The following is an 18,491-nucleotide window of genomic DNA, read 5'->3' on the forward strand; positions in this document are numbered from 1 at the left end:
AGTGTTTGATTCAAAACTGTTTCGGCATAATCGCCTATTCACAGGAATGGACTAATCGAAACCAGACAGACGCAAAGCTTCATGGGACATGTAGTAAGATTGGTGAAAATGAATGTAGATAAGAAATTCAGATGTTGCCAGTGGTTAGCTGCTAAATAAATAAATAAATAAACAAATAAATAAATAAACTAGCTTAATTTAATTACTTTATTTGAAAGTCTTGCAAACAGAGCACAGTTTACACAGGGGATGATTTCTAGTCCGGAATAGCATGCACATCAGAAAGCGTCGTCGAACAAAGAGGGACTTTTAAAACAAAATTTAAAAGGAGCAAATAAAAATTTCTTTTTAAAATGACATTACCAAAGTGTATACATAGACAAAACTAGAGAAAAGTGAAAACTAAGTTTGCAAGCTTTTTATTTTTTCTAAAACTTTAAAACCAAACACGTGCCTGTGTGATTGCAAAACCTTTATATGCAATCTTGCATCTAAAAATGCTTCACACAGCTTTCTAACAAGATAGGATCTCCCAAAACTCAGTTTCATCAACCTGATGTACATAATGTGGCAACTTTCTATCAGGTAGTGTATCGTTTGATCAGCTGCGTTTTGGGTACTTTGAGACAACTGTGTGACTAAGCCCTACAGGAAAATGACGAGCTACGTAACAAAAGGAAATGAAAAACATGGATATGGGATAAGCTGCTTAAAATGATAATTTCAACAAGAAGAGGTTAACATCTTGGAAACAAGGTAATCATAAGGAAACTAACTTTTTATACGTATTTACAGTTTATAGGATTTGATCAGGTGTTATCGCTTGCAGTTGCTTGTTAATTTGATTCACACTCTTCTTACTTTTGTAGATTGATATAATACAATGTCTTCATGTTTGAATGGGGCTGTGATGATTGTGTGCCTCAGGCTGATACTGAGGCACACAATCTGGATTTAAGAAGTGAAAACATTTGGAGTTCTCGTTTTTTGCCGTTGACAGGCGGGGAGATATTATACCCTAACCTTCATTTGGGAGGCTACCAAAACAGTAATTTGATCTGCATTTACAACCATAATAACATTGTTTAGATACTTTTGGTTATCAAGTACGTTCCATTTCTCAGTGAGAGGGAATCCTTTAACACTCCCAAATAAATAATAAATCCATTTTTAGGTGCTTTGTAATTGTGTATAACATCATGCACATTATCTTTAAAGCCCCCAGTTCATGCCAGCTTTTGGTGATTGGCTTGGATGAGCAGCAGCTCTCTGTCCATCCTTGCCCTCACCCCAGTCTGCCCCTGACAGACTGGGGTGAGGCCTGTGTGGGTGGAGATGGTGGTGGATAAGACGGAGGAGGGATGGCAAGGTGAGGGAGAGATGGGAGCGCAGGTCTTGGAGAAGTGGGAAGCGGTGGAGGGGTGGTCGAGGCTGAGGAATGTTGAGTTGGACGTGCACGGACGGTGGCAGGAGAGGCGTGCGTGCTCCTAGAACGTGCTGGTTCAGTAGGACAGTCACTTATTTGCTCGAGCAGTGAAGGCATGTCTCCCTCAATCTTTTCGAGCACTGCAACCATTTGCTTTTCAATTTGCTCAATGACGCTGTCCATTTTCCAGTCGCTTGTTGCACTGCTTCCCCCTCCTGCATGGTGTAGGCCTGTCCTATACATCCCTACCCCTCCTCCGCTTGTGTAAAGGGAACTGTATGGACTCCCAAAGCTCCCTGCTATCCCAATCCCCACAGACACAGCTTCTGGGTTGTATGGCGTGGCATGACGGCCCAAACTAGCAGAGCTGCCGGCTGTATAACAACCATGTCCTGGTGCAGCAGCAGTCCTGGCTGTGCTAAACTCAGCACTGTATCTGTCTGTTTTTTTGGCATCCCTATCTCTTCTACCTACGGGACTAACATCACCTCTTGACCTAACTGCTATTCCTGCATCCACTCCAGCCCCCACTCCCACTGCTGAACTAACTGGTGTTCCTATTGACCTTTCTGCCACTGCTTCAGGCAGTTGTGTCTGACACCAGCTTCCATCAGTTTCATCCTTCTGTACATTTTGAGTGGTCGGTCGCTTCTCTGGTGGGGAAGATGTTGTTGTAAGAGGGCCATGAAGTGTTGCAGCCATCTTGTGCTTGCTTTTGTGCCCAGGAGAGGCTGATGTTTGTTTTTTGTCAACATCTGTGGCCAAAGAACTTTCTAACACCTTTGATGGTTCCGGGGCCATCTCCTGAGTCTTTTTCACCTCTGGAACAACTTTATTTTGACCCAAGTTGGCAGCAATTTTCCTGGTTCCATCTCCTGCTCCTTTCTTCATGCTAGACTTGTTGAGCTCCTCCTGTGCAGGCTTAGGTGCCAAATATGATTGGCCAAGAGGGTCCTGAACATCTGATGGGGAAGTTCCAACAGAGAGGCCTGTAGGCACATTCACCTCTTCCAAAATTTCTTCCATGTTATTGGTGCTTTCATCCTTGACGATGCCGCCTTGTGCATTTTCAACCGTGACCTCTAAAGACACACTGCTTGATGTGACCCCTCCATCATTGGTTCCTTTCTCTCCCTCATCACTTGTTGCTTGGGAAGTGCCCCCTTCACCACCCTGAACTTCTGCTGAAGCATCAGTCAGTGCCTCCGAGTTCTTCAGCCTTTGCATGAAGGTGGTTACACGGATGGCTTTCTGTAAATTGGATATAAAGTAAAAACAAGGTAAGCTGTGGAAAGTTGGGTTTACAATAAGCTTCAGAGACAAATGTTTGATAAATGTCATTGAAGCAATATAATTTAGCATCGTTATACAAAGTACTGAGATGTCCTGTTGTGGAGTGAACATTAGTGCCAAGAGGCTAATGGCACTTACACACTAGCATTGGCTCCACTCCACTCCGCCCAGCCTGCCCCAGCCTGGCTGGGTTGATTACACACACATCCTTAGGAATGTAGACGTGACTGAGCATATGGGCGGTCTCCAAAATTGACGCGAAGATATCAGTGATGGCATGAACGCATCTCAGAGTGACTGTAGTTTTTCTAGCTGTAGTCAAAAATGGTGTCTGGCGACGACACAAACATCTTTTTGAAGAAAGGCTTTTAGTGCTTCTACTTGTTGTGGTCTTAAAGACATGTTCAAGTCATTTAGAACAGAGGAAAGAGCCGCAGCGAACTCTGCTTCAGTTACCATCTTTGTTGTTTATTAGATACTCAGCATTCCGGTGTGTGACTGGCTCGGTTAGAAATCTATGCGGGTGGGGTTATTTGAATAGAAGAGTTCCTATACCCAATGCTATGAGGAAGCATGGGGCTGGCTGGTCAGGCTAGGTGATCTATGCTCCACAGAAAAACAACTCAGCAGAAAATGGTGGTGTTGCTGGACACATTGCTCAGTTAATGGCCTTCGTCAGACTCCGAAACAGGAAATGTGAGAGGGGGAAGCATCTTTACTCTTGAAAAAAATAGTATGAGGTGAAGTGATCTGATTTAGCATTCAGACTACCGTATCTGTCCTTACACAGCTAAAGCTTAGACAGAGTGAAAGAGATGCGGTCTGTCTGTCTGTTTATGTGCGTGTGTGTGTGTGCGCGCGCGTGCACATGCTCTTTAGACAGACGCCTCAGGCAGAGGCCTCTCTCCTCCTAGGTAAACAGCATAATAATGAATTGTGCTTGCAGGAAGCTCCCGCGGGGTGATTTTATCCACCAATTGGGGGCTCCTCATAATGGTAGGAGTGAATTTGAGCCGACAACTCAGTCAACAGTGGGTGTGTTGGACCAGTTCAGCCCTAAGCAGGCCGCCATGGGTAGAGGGTTGAAAAAATAGACGGTTATGCATGGGGAAATTCAAGGTTACCCAAAAGAGAACACTCCCAACCCAGTCCAGGCGGAGTAGTGATGCTAGTGTGTAAGTGCCATAAGACATACGATGCCCCGGTTTAAATCAATCCAAAGACTCACTTTTCCCCCAACAAAACTCCTTGACTGTTTGCTGACTGTAAAAAGACAAGGTATACATTTACGTGCAGATGTCCCACTTCAGTTATAGTATGTAGTAATCTAATTCATTTTAATCTACAAACACTGAAGGAGTTAGGGAACATATGTGAGCTTAGCTGTTGTCTCTAAACCAGGGAGCTGAATTCCCTCGAATTCACTGAAAAAATGGAAAGCAATTGGATACAGTATAATTTAGTTGGATAGTTTCTACACATATAAAATGAACGTAACAACAGTATGGGGGCAATGAGCCAGGATTTGTGTAAGAGGAATGCCAGAGGGCCTTACAGTTCAAATCACTGCAGTTCAACAGTCAACAGTGGCCAACATCCTTTATTTCCTTTCCGTTTCTCTCTCTCCTTTTCTACACTAATTTGTCTACTCCTGTAAAGAACGTTGCTTCCCTCACTAATTGCTACCTGGGTTTTTAACAATCTAGTTCCAGAAACTAGTGCAGATGAGGAGAAAGAAAGGTGCAGGGGAGGCCATGTTGAACATCTGGATCTGATCCAGTGAAGAAAAGTAGGGCAGAGTGGATGGATCTCTTTTGGGACGGGCAGAGTGACAATGAACTGTTGCAGAGATTGAGAGAAACTTCAGCAGCTTAGACATGATCAACACATCAAAACTGACTCAAACAAAAGTGATTGAGTGGTTTGTCAACTTGAACAGCTCTAAACTCTGTTCGCTGGAAGGATGTTCCACCTTTGAAACAGATGTGAGGCTGAATCATGCCAGACTAAGTGTGAGTTTCTTCTCATGCTCTGTCCTTTCACTCTCACTCATAATGTTAAAACAATACCTTCAACTCCTGGGATCACATGGGGAAAAAGAGAAGAAGTTTACAACTGTTACTCTTGCTCTAGATCAGCACTACCCTTCTCCTTCGTTTTCAGCATTTACACCGCTGGATCTCCTTATGCATTTCACCATGTTATTCACTAATTTGAATCACACCTCTGCAGAGTTGTGCAAGGATCTTAAATGACATCACGCCCCAATAATTCATCCTGCTCTATTTCATTTGATCCTCTCTTTGCTGTATTTTTGTTTATTTTTTTGTCAACTTCGTTTATGGTGCAAGAAGAGCTCGTACCCGCCATTTGGCCTTGGCAAAGTTCTTCTCAAACTGGGCACACACACCCTCCTTCAAGTTTTTCTCTGATGCACCATTCCCTGCAATCCTGGAGCAGAAGACAGAAGTAAAATAATAAACAAAAGCTTCATAAAAGCTTTAGTTATGTTTCATTATATATGCACATATTTACCATTCATGTCGAAGTGCATCTTGAGCTGAGATTCTCAACATCTGGTCCACTTCCATAAGTCGACACACAAGTTCTTTGGCTGAAAGAGAAAAGGCATCAAACAGGTGATATGCAAACTTTGATGACAAAAGACATACAGTGAGGCAAAACGTATTTAGTCAGCCTCCAATTGTGCAAGTTCTCCCACTTAAAAATATGAAAGAGACCTATAGTTTTTAACATTGGTAAACTTCAACTATGAGACAAAATGTGTAAAAAAATTGCATTGTCTAATTTTGAAATGACTTATTTGTGAATTATGGACAATAAGTATTTGGTCAGTAACAAAAGTCCATCTTAATACTTTGTTATATACCTGTTGTTGCCAATGACAGAGGTAAAACATTTTCTGTAAGTCTTCATAAGTTTTTCACACACTGTTGCTGGTATTTTGGCCCATTCCTCCATGCAGATCACCTCTAGAGCAGTGGTGTTTTCAGGCAATGCAGACTTTCAACTACCTCCAAACATTTTTTATAGGGTTGGGACTGAAGACTGGTTAGGCCACTTCAGGACATTGAAATGGTTCTTACAAAGCCAGGCCTTTGGTGTGTTTGGGATTACTGTCATGCTGAAAGACCCAGCCATGTTTCATCTGCAATGCCCTTGTTGATGGAAGGAGGTTTTCACTCAAACTCTGATGATGCATGGCCCTATTCATTCATTCCTTTACATGGATCAGTTGTGCTAGTATGTTTACATAGAAACAGCCCCAAATCATGACGTTTCCACTCCCATGCAGGTATGGTGTTCTTTGGATGCAACTGAATGCGGTGGGATGAACACTTTGTCCAGGTGGATGACATCCTGGTGATTGTTGGGCGGGGCACGCTGCCTTCATAAGAGGCAGATATCTGCTGCTCACACACAGCTCTCTGATTCTAATCCTCAGCACCAAGCGTGTTTGAGGTGGCAACCGTAAGTAAAATCCAGTTTACTGCCTCATTAGTATTTCCTTTCTGTGACGGCCTATATGGTTTATCTGCAGTGAGAGTGCTGGTTGGAAGCTGACGCTTATGCAGCTCCAAACTTACCAGCCAGAGCAGGTGCATAACCAGTGTGGCCTCTTCCTGTTTGGAGGTTGTTTTCCTCGGGCAGCTGATCTCCTCCCCCGCTCGACAGAGGTAAGCCAGTAGTTTTGGGTAACGGGGTGAGCCGATCCGAGGGCTTTTTACAATCTGTCTGTCTTGCAGCGGGGTCAACCTGTGGTGCCGGCTGGGGGTAGTCTGCGTTGGCGGCACGCCTCAACGGTTCCGCCACCTGAGCTGTGTTGGGTCGCTCGCTGCTTCACCTTGGCGTTCCTGGACGATTGGATCCAAGCAGTGCGCCCCAAGGCTCCACACTGCTGTTTTGTTAATCCTTCTTTTAACACAGTATTTTAGCCCACTGCTGGGCGGGGGCTGCAGAGCGTCAGGTTGCCAGGGAAACCACTGGATCTCCCACACCGGTTAAAGGTGTAACTGGACCCATTTAAGGTAGTTATTTTGTTTGCTGTGCTTTTGGGTCATTTTGCTTTTCCTTTTTGTGGGTTTATCTATATTTGCATGTTATCCTTATTTCTGTGTCTGGATACATTTGACTGAGCCAGTTGGGTGGGATTTATTTAGGTTTTCCCTGTTTAACTTAACTGACTTGTGTAGCACCTCCCTTTTTTAATTTAGTATATTTTACATGTATGTGTATATATGAATTGTGAAATAAAGGCCATTATTGTATTTAAAAACCAGTCTGTTCCTCTGTGGGTGCACCGGACCTACTGTCATGGTCCGTGGTGAGCTGTCTGCCTGTAACCAGGTTTTCTCCTGAGTATTGTTTTCACAGGTGGGCGTGTCTGAGAGCTCCCAGCTGCAGCTGATCTCACCATCAAGGTCCAGGGGATTTAAGGAGCAGTGTGACACTTCACCACGCCGGATGATTACTCTTTGGGTAGCTCTAGCCTCCGACCCGACCTTGACTTTGTATTTTGCTCTGATTAACCTGACGTCTGAAAACCCCCCCGATGCCCTTTCCTGCTCTCCTCCAGGTTCCTCACAATCTCTCACCAGCTCCAGAACAAGACCCGGATTTCAGCCTGCCTGACACACTGCTTCATCCCCTGGCCGCCCGCTCTCAGCCGCTCACCTTCCAACATCCATTCCTGTTCCTGCACCTCTGGACAAAACAATATCCTTCCCTGTGGCTCTCCTCAGCTCACCCGGACCTAGCAACCTTCCTGTACAAACACCACTACCCAGAAACAGTAAGACCAGTCTTTCCGACAACGTTTCCTTTTGTTTTCGCCTCATATTCACTCGTTCTCTCTCCTTAGAAACTCCCCCCTGGATTCCTGCTGCCAGTCCTGCGTCTCGTCTGCTCCCGTCTCTCACATCGCTCTTTATGTAGTAATAAAAACCTTTTTTACTTACGTTCTTGTTCTCCGTATGGTGATTCTGCATGTCGTGGGTCAAGAAACTTCCTCCTGCCATGACAGAATCATCCGGCCATAATATTGACTCCATTGCAGAATCCGATCCGTCCGTTAACTCTCCGTCCGCCGTTTCTGAAACACTCTCCCGTCACGAACACGCCATTCATAGCTTGCTAAAACAATCCTCTGACTCCCACCAACGGTTACTCCTTATGGACAACATGTTACGCACCCTCACTGCCAAGCTAACTTCCCCGGAACCTTCCGCCCAGCCGCCTCCTGTTTCTCCTCCGTCCGCACATCCGGTTTCGGCTCCTGCCATAAACTTCCGGATACCCGACTCACTCCCTTCTGACACATATTCCGGTGAGTTCGGCAAATGCCGTGGTTTTTTATTTAACTGTCAGTTGACTTTTGAGAGATCCCCCGAAGCTTTTGTTGTAGATTCTGTAAAGATCTCATACATAATCGGATTACTCCGAGGCAAGGCGTTAGACTGGGCCGAAGCAAGGAGCCACGACGCCAGTTTCCTGCGCGGTTCCCTCTCACAGTTTCTGACCGAATTCAAGCAGACATTTGATCATTCTGAGTCTCCCGCTGAAATAGCTAAACAGCTGTGGAACCTCCGTCAAGGAAAACAGACTGTTGCTGACTTCGCTATAGAGTTTCGCACACTGGCTGCAGTTTCCTCTCTAGATCAAGGTTCACTCCTTGGAGCATTCACTCAGGCATTAAACCATCGCCTCCAGGATCAGTTGGCGTTATGCCATGAACCCCCCGATCTAGAATCTCTCATATCCTTAGCACTAAAAATAGAGAAACGTCTCAAGGTACATTCTACGAGTTCTCCAGTGTCCCATCCGCCGTTAACCCAGATTAAACATTTCCAGCCACAAGTTACAACACCATCTGGTGACAAGCCCATGCATATAGGCAGAACTAATTTAACCCCAGGAGAAAGGCAACGTCGTTTCACTTCTAACCTCTGTCTCTACTGCGGTCAACCTGGTCACCCACTTTCGAGCTGCGCCCTACGTTTAAAAAGGGCAAGCCCACCAATAGTTCCGGGAATACTGGTGGGTGGCAATGGTGTTTCAGAATCCCGCTGTACTCTACCATGTACCATCACGTTTAATCAAGAGAGTTGTTTGTTGAAGGCCCTGCTTGATTCAGGCTGTGAACGTAACATGCTGGACCAAACAGTCGTTCAAAAGCTGGATATCCCCACTATTCCTCTTCCGACTCCTTTGAGAGCATCGTCCCTGGATGGTAACACACTCACTGCCATTACCCACCAGACTGTGCCAGTAAACTTACAAGTATCAGGTAACCACCAGGAGAGTATTTCGTTTTTTGTGTTTCCATCTCCGCACTCTCCTGTTGTTCTAGGACATGACTGGCTTATCACCCATAATCCCCAGATAAATTGGAAAACGTCCCAAGTTACCGTTTGGAGTTCTCATTGTTTGACAAATTGCCTTCGTTCTGCTTCACCTTCCAGTTCTGCATCTAACCCCGATCCACCGGTTCCCCCTGACCTGTCAGGAGTACCAGAAGAGTACCACGACCTCTCGCTCGTCTTCAGTAAAGACCGTGCCTCCTCTCTGCCCCCTCACCGACCCTATGATTGCGCCATCGACCTCCTGCCTGGTGCCACGCTACCATCCAGCAGGTTGTATAATCTGTCCAAACCAGAACAAATCAGTATGTCCAACTACATAAAGGAATCACTAGCTTCCGGTTTAATCAGACCATCCACCTCGCCCCTGGGCGCTGGGTTTTTCTTTGTTTCCAAAAAAGATGGTTCCCTGAGACCCTGTATTGATTACAGAGGTCTCAACCAGATCACAGTTAAAAACAAATATCCACTCCCATTACTTTCCTCTACCTTCGAACCCGTACAAGATGCAACTATCTTTACAAAACTAGATCTGCGCAACGCCTACCATCTCGTTCGCATTAGAGAAGGTGACGAATGGAAAACTGCATTCAAAACTCCCTTAGGTCACTTCGAGTATCTTGTCATGCCATTCGGTCTCACTAATGCCCCTGCCGTATTCCAGTCCCTGGTCAACTCGGTCCTCGGGGATTACCTCAACCAATTCGTTACTGTATACCTGGATGACATTCTAATCTTTTCCAAATCCCCGGCAGAACACCGTCATCACGTCAGAGCCATACTTCAACGCCTCCTGGAGAACCGTCTGTATGTTAAAGCAGAGAAATGTGAGTTCCACGTTCCATCTGTCAAGTTCCTTGGATTCATCCTCGAGAGCGGGCGGTTGAAGACTGATCCGGACAAGATTCAATCAGTTCTCTCCTGGCCTACTCCCACCACACGTAAGCAACTTCAGCGTTTCCTGGGTTTTGCAAATTTTTACCGCCGATTCATTAAGGATTACAGTCAGACTGCCGCCCCACTCACTCAACTCACTTCCATAAACAAACCCTTTCTCTGGTCTCCCGCTGCTGAGAAAGCCTTTCAAGACTTAAAGAACAAGTTCACCCAAGCACCTATTCTTACCCGTCCCGACACCTCCGCCCAGTTTACCCTGGAGGTTGACGCCTCAGACTCTGGTGTTGGTGCTGTCCTCTCACAGATCTCTCCCTCAGATCACCGTCTCCATCCATGTGCATTTTTTTCTCGACGCCTCTCACCAGCGGAGCAGAATTATGACGTTGGAGATCGGGAACTTCTGGCTATTAAATTGGCTCTGGAGGAGTGGCGGCATTGGCTGGAGGGTGCAGAACACCCCATCATCATCTGGACAGATCATAAGAACCTAGCATACTTAAAGGAAGCAAAAAGATTAAACCCTCGACAGTCCCGCTGGTCCCTATTCTTTTCCCGTTTCCGTTTCCTTATCTCTTACAGACCCGGTTCCAAGAACACCAAGCCGGATGCCCTATCCCGTTTGTACTCTCCCGACAAAGACCCTGAACTCACACCAATCCTGCCGCCATCCTGCATCGTGGGCGCTGTAGCCTGGGACATCACCAGAAAGGTTCAGGAGGCCCAACAAACCGATCCAGACCCAGGTACCGGTCCACCTCAAAAACTTTATGTTCCCACCAGGGTTCGGGGAGACCTGATTCATTGGGCCCACACGGCAAAATTTTCCATCCACCCGGGGGTCGGTCGCACTCTAGCTCTTATCCGCAGGACCTTCTGGTGGCCATCCATGTACAAAGACGTCCGTGAATACATCAATGCCTGTTCCATCTGTGCCCGTAACAAATCCAGTAACCAACCTCCAGCCGAACTTCTTAACCCACTCCCCGTACCCACTCGCCCTTGGTCTCACATTGCTTTAGATTTCGTCACTGGTTTGCCTCCCTCTAACGGTTTTTCTGTCATCCTCACCATTGTTGATCGTTTTTCTAAATCCTGTCACCTGGTTCCCCTCAAAGCACTCCCATCCTCTGCCGAAACAGCCCAACTGCTTATCAAACATGTTTTCCGTCTCCATGGCATCCCCTCTGAAATATTATCCGACCGTGGCCCCCAGTTCCTGTCCCGGGTATGGAAGGAATTCGCTGATCACCTGGGGGCTCGTGTCGCCTTGAGCTCTGGATTCCACCCTCAGACGAACGGACAATGTGAAAGAATGAACCAGGAGCTCGAGGCCATGCTACGGTGCGTCTGTTCATCCAACCCCTCTGGTTGGAGTTCCCAACTTCCCTGGGTGGAGTATGCCCATAATGCTCACACCTCCACATCTACCGGTCTGTCTCCGTTTGAAACTGTACTCGGCTACCAGCCCCCTCTGTTTCCATCGAATCCAGATCCTCCTGCTACTGCACCCCAGTTCATTCGCCGTGCCAGGCGCACCTGGGCTCAGACCACGGCGGCTCTCCAGAGGACTGCTGACCGCAACCGCCGCCTGGCCGATCGACACAGGCGACCCGCCCCTGTGTATGCTCCTGGGCAGAAGGTCTGGCTCTCCACCAGGGATATCCGCCTGAAAGACACCAGCAAGAAACTGGCTCCTCGGTTCATCGGTCCTTATTCCATCGTTGATGTCATCAGTCCGTCCACTGTCCGTCTGGCTCTCCCCTCATCCATGAGGGTCCACCCGGTGTTCCACGTCTCCCTGATTAAGCCTGTCCTCTCTAGTCCCCTGTGTCCTGCTCCTGCTCCTCCTCCGCCTGCCCGGCTCGTTGGTGGTGGTCTGGTTTACCCTGTCCGTCGCCTCCTCGATGTCTGCCCCCGGGGTCGGGGCTTCCAGTACCTGGTGGACTGGGAGGGCTACGGTCCCGAGGATCGCTCCTGGGTTCCCCGCTCCTTCATCACCGACCCGGGTCTCATCAGGGACTTCGAGGCCTATCGGGCTTCCTCCTCCTCCTCCTCCTCCTCCTCTGCTCGGCCGCCGGGTGGCGTCCGTTGAGGGGGTGGTACTGTCATGGTCCGTGGTGAGCTGTCAGCCTGTAACCAGGTTTTCTCCTGAGTATTGTTTTCACAGGTGGGCGTGTCTGAGAGCTCCCAGCTGCAGCTGATCTCACCATCAAGGTCCAGGGGATTTAAGGAGCAGTGTGACACTTCACCACGCCGGATGATTACTCTTTGGGTAGCTCTAGCCTCCGACCCGACCTTGACTTTGTATTTTGCTCTGATTAACCTGACGTCTGAAAACCCCCCTGATGCCCTTTCCTGCTCTCCTCCAGGTTCCTCACAATCTCTCACCAGCTCCAGAACAAGACCCGGATTTCAGCCTGCCTGACACACTGCTTCATCCCCTGGCCGCCCGCTCTCAGCCGCTCACCTTCCAACATCCATTCCTGTTCCTGCACCTCTGGACAAAACAATATCCTTCCCTGTGGCTCTCCTCAGCTCACCCGGACCTAGCAACCTTCCTGTACAAACACCACTACCCAGAAACAGTAAGACCAGGCTTTTCCGACAACGTTTCCTTTTGTTTTCGCCTCATATTCACTCGTTCTCTCTCCTTAGAAACTCCCCCCTGGATTCCTGCTGCCAGTCCTGCGTCTCGTCTGCTCCCGTCTCTCACATCGCACTTTATGTAGTAATAAAAACCTTTTTTACTTACGTTCTTGTTCTCCGTATGGTGATTCTGCATGTCGTGGGTCAAGAAACTTCCTCCTGCCATGACACCTACGTCCTTTTAGTTCTCTGGAGCCTACCAGCTCTGGGGTGTTGTTGCAACATTTTAACTTTTTAATATTCTACTTAGTATTGACCCATTTTGCCACATAAGCATTCTTTCTCTTCCAAACTTGACAAGTAGAGCTTTTGCCAAAGAGTTCCATTTTGGTTTAATCTGACCATATGACTTTCTCTCAGTCCTATTCTGGATCATCCAAATGCTCTCTAGCAAACTTCAGACAGGCCTGCACATGTATTGGCTTTAGCAGGGCAACACATCTGGCACTGCAGGATTTGAGTCCCTGGTGGTTTAGTGTGTTACTGATGGTAGCCTTTGTAACTTTAGTCCCAGCTCTCTGCAGGTCCTTTACTAGCCCCCCTGTGTAGGTCTGGAATTGTTGCAAACCGGTCTTGTGATCATTTTAGACCCCACGGGGTGAGATCTTGCATGGAGCCCCTGATCAAAGAAGATTATCAGTGGTCTTTTATGTCTTCCATGGTTGCTCCCACAGTTGATTTCTTCACACCAACCTATTGCTGATTCAGTCTACCCAGCCTGGTGCATGTGTACAATTTTGCTTTTGGTGTCCTTTGACAGCTCTTTGGTATTGGCCCTAATGGAGTTTGGAGTGTGACTGTTTGCAGATGTGGACAGGTGTCTTTTATACTGATAACAAGTACCAACAGGTGCCATTAATACGAATAACGAGTGGAGGACAGAGGAGCCTCTTACAAAAGAAGTTAAAAGTGTGTGAGAGACAGAAATTTTGCCTGTTTGTAGGAGATTAAAAATGTATTTTCTACCATAATTTTCAGGATTTATTTTTCTCATTTTGTCTCTCATAGTTGAGGTATACCTATGATGAAAATTACAGGTCTCTCTAATCTTTAACTCCTTCACTGTCATTGGATGGATAAGCCTGCTGAGAATGTTTGGTGCCATGGTATGGATGGAGGAGGAAGTGACCTGCAGGTGATATGTCATCCCAATAGGGAGAATCGAACTCAAAGTCCCCGGCAACAATCCGACAGAAGATGATTCGATTATGTAGATCTGTGTTTTCCTCCTCTGTTTCGTCATAAAAAGGAGGATTTCCAGACAAGCTGAAGAAAATCACACAAAAACCAAGAGGAAGGATCATGTTAAAATGATGCACGTATTGTCCACATGTCATTTATTAATTTAAAATATCATATTCAATGTTTATGAGCAGCTTTGTGTGTATTAGCTTACAGTATAAACGTGATCACACCCACAGCCCAGCAGTCCACGGGTCGACCGTATCGATGACGAGCTACCACTTCAGGAGCTGACAGAAAAAAAAATTGAGGGAAATTAAAAAGTTTGCACGATAGGAAAAAACAATTTGTGGATTTTATGTTATGTGCTTTCACACATAATGAAAACTCCTCAGACAGCCTTCTTCTAAAGCCTTGATCTCATTTGAACTTTTCATCCCTTTCACCATCTATTCCTTTTCATTATTTACCGATTTCATTACCTTATTTGGCACGATTAACTGCCCTGCTCCTTAAACTGCAGAAAACCAGGCCAGAGTTGAGCTTTGCACTTCAAATTGCTCTAGCATAAACCTCAAAATGACAGAAAGGAGCGAGGCAGCACACAGAATCAAAGAGCACATGAAAAGAGGGGATAAATAGGAGGAGTAGAGCAAATGATGAGTGCTTTCAGTTTTCTCTTTATGTTTCTCTGTGAGAGTTTATCTTTGTCAGATTATCATCTTCAAAAGCACACAAAAAAGAAGAAACATCAAAAAGGCAAAGAATAGCCTCAAGCTTATATTCACCACAGAAAGTAAAATGAACAGAAAGATTCAAGAGAACTAAAAAGGGAGAAGATATAAAAGAAAACCAAGGGAGCACATACAGCAGCTAAGGTGTCCTACCTAGGTACTCAGGTGTTCCACAGGGCTCTGTGATGGGTCCGTTCTCAAATCTGGACAGGTAAAAATCTCGCAGAACTACCCTGTTATGGTTGTTTTCTGTGTAGTACATCAGGTTTTCGAGCTACGTTATAGAAAAAGAAAATAGATTAATGTTATAAACTGACAAACTAAAGTTTTACAATTTGGACTTCAGGTTCAGCTTTACAGGAAGAAAAACACATTTAAGTGATGATTTTGTTGACTACATAGCTAATAAAAAATATAGTCCGTCATTATTTTATTTGACCAGAACAGACACTACCTGGCATCTGACAGGCCATTTAAATTATGTCTCAGTTTCTAAGTCTTGATAAAATATTTTTATTAATTCTTTTGGGCTGTATAGCTTCTATCCATTGGACAGACAAATAGAGCACAATTAGCTAATTCTCCTCTCAAGCCAAAAACTGTTCAGTGCTGCAGAGTGTCCTAATGGTTCATGCAAAAAGAAAATATAAAGATCCTGCAGAAACCTTGTAAAATTGGATGGAATAATGGTTAGCCTTTTCAGCAAATTGATATCAAAAGTTAGTGTACAAATATGCAAAATACTGGATACAAGTCTAATACCACATTTTAACACGACCTTTGTTTATGCCAGAAAATTATTTATATCTGCAGTTTAAAATGTATAGTCCTTTACTTGTTTGATTTAAGAGGTAAATAAGACAATCGTATTGTACTCCAAAGTGGTTCAAATGAAGGCAACTGGACTTCTATGGTTTCATGAAAACGTTTCACTTCTCATCTGATGAGCTTTGTCAAATCTGTCAGGAATATGGGAGGGTCAAGCTTACAAACTGTAGCTATCTATTGTTGCCTAATGAGCAGAAACTACCTATGAATACCCCTCATCCCTATCTCCCGACGAGTCACTGGAGTCATAGTCTCTATTGTGTCAGAATCAAAGTATTGATTAGCTGTAGGAGTGTGACCAAAGCTTAAACTGGGAATTAGGTTCAGAGCTCAATTATAGGTCTTGGAAAGGTGAAACCTGAGGCCTCCTCCTCTATTTAATGTAGGTTTTTCCTGTTTGACATAGATAGCTTCCCTTACTCCTCTCTCAAACCATCTCTCTTCTCTGTCCAGAATGTGTACTTTGTCATCTTCAAAAGTGTGTCCCGTGAAGATGACAAACATTCTGAACAGAGAAGATAGAAGTTTCTCAGATGAGAAACAAAATGTATTCAAGAAACCAACAAAGCCCAGATGCCTTCATTCAAACCCCTCTGGATTACCATGACCTGTAATCTGAGAACCTTCACCAGCACACATTCTACTTCTTTGTGGGTTTTCATCACGATCCCGCTAGAAGACATATAAACATATTTTCATTAAACTTTTCAATTATTTTAAATACAAATCTTAAACCAAGAACAAGCTCTGAGCAAGACACTCATTACCCAATAAATGAACTGAAAAACTAGAATCCCAACTGTGACACAATTCAACACAATTATTGTTGAAATATAAAAGTGCACAGTAAAAATTAAGCCAATTAATTAATCATCTCATATTTTCTTGTGATGTCGACTGATCAGGTGACATGATGTCAGTTTTCGAAAATAAACTCAAACATGAACACTTCTTCCCTCTACCAGCAGGTGGAGCACGGAGGCTGAGTTTTACTGTAGCTCATCCTAATGGGTCCTTAATGAGGGACACAGCGATACATTCAATTGAGCATCCCTTTAGATTGTTCTCTATGTCACACTGACACTGTTTACTTTCACAGCAGAAATACATATCCAGTTAATAATTGATTTGGCAGGGAAATGCTTTTATGTTTCTTCACAGAGGATCTCTAAATATTAATTCTTGCTTTCTGGGATGTGAAGAGGTCAGCTTATTATGTAAAGCAGTTTGCTTCGCTTCCTTCTGAAGTTCTGGAGATGAGGCATTTTATTTAAATCTCATGTACACGCACGCACACACACACTCACAGATGCACTACATCTTGTTTTCTATCCTCTGGGGAGTCATTCCTTCAAATAATTCATCCCATAGCACATTACCCTTCACTAAATGTTATCAGATTCTAAAATGTAACCTTGAAAAGGTCTTCTTTACTCCTGGGACCTTCAGCATTAGTCTCTGAGGGGAGTTAGGATGCAGTCGTAGTTTCCATATGATGTAACAGAAAAATTCTCACCATGAGGCAGAAAGGCAGAACGTTGTACCTTTAGGTTCCTGTGAACAATGTTGAGGGAGTGTAAATATGCCACGGCCTCCAGGACTTGTTTGATGACATTGGAGGCATCTCTTTCTGTGTAATTGCCTTGGTCCAGAATCCAGTCAAATACATCTCCCCCTGTGGCACTGTTATCAATCACTCACACACACACACACACACACACACACACACACGCACGCACGCACGCACGCACGCACGCACGCACGCACGCACACGCACACACGCACAAGGTCAGTTCCCAACACGTGACCAAGTTCACTTGTTTTGCAGTGGTCTCAAGTATTAATTTCTTGTGAGTCTGTGGGAAAAACCTCTGACATTCCTGTTTCAGGAACTAAAAGAGAACTGGATCCGAGGTGAACATCAGACGCCAGGATTTGGAGACTTATTTCCTGATATTTGGACATCTTGCCTCTGATTGGCTAACAGCAAAATGACGCTGACTTAGATTTCATTGCAGCCTTGATGTTTTTTCTTCATAAATAACACCTGAGGGAGCCATGTTGTGGAGTTACTAATGCGAACGGTTAACTTATAGTAGCCGAGACATGCTTTGCAACATCCTTGATGCTAAATCAACATAGCCTAGATGGGTGGGTCCATGAATACCAATTTAACAATGTGGTGTGAGTGTCACTGCTCTTCTAATGTGAGCGTTTCCTCATCTTTCTATCAGAGGACTATTTTCACATTTAGCCTCCATGCGAAACTGATCACATTTCAAAACTAACAAGTATGACACGGTTTCTCAATTAACTTGCTCTTTAACCAAATGTTGAGATGCACAAGCCACACGTTTTTGCCTGGCTCTGGTGGATCGATTTCACGCTCCCCGGTGCAGACTTTCCTGTTGCACTGCAATGCTTCAGGACCAACAAGTAATGTTGAGCGTTACTGAGAGCAAATATCTCTAACTGTGTCCTCTGTTGCTGAGAGGGGAACCAAAGCACATAGTAATAAGAGGAAACATTCAACTTCCACCTCTGAAATGATGGCTTCATCTGTGTGTTAAGATACACAAAAGCACAAATAAGACACCAAATAATGATGTCAGAACACTCAGGACAGAAAATGGCAAAAAAGCTTAAACTCACAGCTCCTGGATGATCAAGTATTCTTTTCGGGTCTCAAATGTGTCGATCAGCTGGAGGATGTTTGGATGATTGACTCTAGAGCAGCAATGAGGAAATAAAAGTGTTAAAGGGTGACAAGGGTCTCTTATTCTGCTCTGTGACATTGGTTTGTGTTATCCCATAATCAGTAATGTGTAATAATAACACTGTATCTACTACACTGTGTGCTTATTCTCTTGTTTTGCTACCCACATCAAGTTAACCTTGGTGACCTCTGTGATCTTTAGTGCTCATGCACTTTCTACAGTCTCACAAAGACCGGATGTGACCATTGTAAATATTTCCCTTCATTCATGCTCATGTTCTTATCCATGTTTCCTTTTGGTTTGCTATTTTTTGTTTTGTTCTTCTTCAAAATTACTTTACTGTAAATCTGCAGTTTCGTTGTGTTACCTATACAGTCACAATAAAAAC

At 44.9% G+C, this 18,491-nt stretch overlaps 1 protein-coding gene across 2 annotated transcripts in view; it reads right to left on the minus strand.

The window, feature by feature from the left end:
* Positions 1-176: 176 nt before the first annotated feature.
* The window catches only part of camkvl (CaM kinase-like vesicle-associated, like), a 94,747-nt gene continuing 76,432 nt past the window's right edge, over positions 177-18,491 (minus strand). Inside the window, exons 4-11 of one of the 2 annotated variants that reach the window (XM_015967993.3) lie at positions 18,039-18,113; positions 16,931-17,069; positions 14,712-14,832; positions 14,039-14,114; positions 13,772-13,908; positions 5,255-5,333; positions 5,083-5,170; positions 177-2,677 (exon numbers count right to left, since the gene is read on the minus strand). In XM_015967993.3, the coding sequence (XP_015823479.1) occupies positions 1,286-2,677; positions 5,083-5,170; positions 5,255-5,333; positions 13,772-13,908; positions 14,039-14,114; positions 14,712-14,832; positions 16,931-17,069; positions 18,039-18,113 (2,107 nt within the window). In that variant the 3' untranslated portion in view covers positions 177-1,285. Of the gene's footprint in view, positions 2,678-5,082; positions 5,171-5,254; positions 5,334-13,771; positions 13,909-14,038; positions 14,115-14,711; positions 14,833-16,930; positions 17,083-18,038; positions 18,114-18,491 lie in introns of those variants that run through there. The other variant, XM_054745973.2, reaches the window with a different exon arrangement.

The sequence above is a fragment of the Nothobranchius furzeri genome, chromosome 15 (assembly GCF_043380555.1).
Source record: "Nothobranchius furzeri strain GRZ-AD chromosome 15, NfurGRZ-RIMD1, whole genome shotgun sequence".
In the NCBI taxonomy this organism is placed as follows: domain Eukaryota; kingdom Metazoa; phylum Chordata; class Actinopteri; order Cyprinodontiformes; family Nothobranchiidae; genus Nothobranchius; species Nothobranchius furzeri.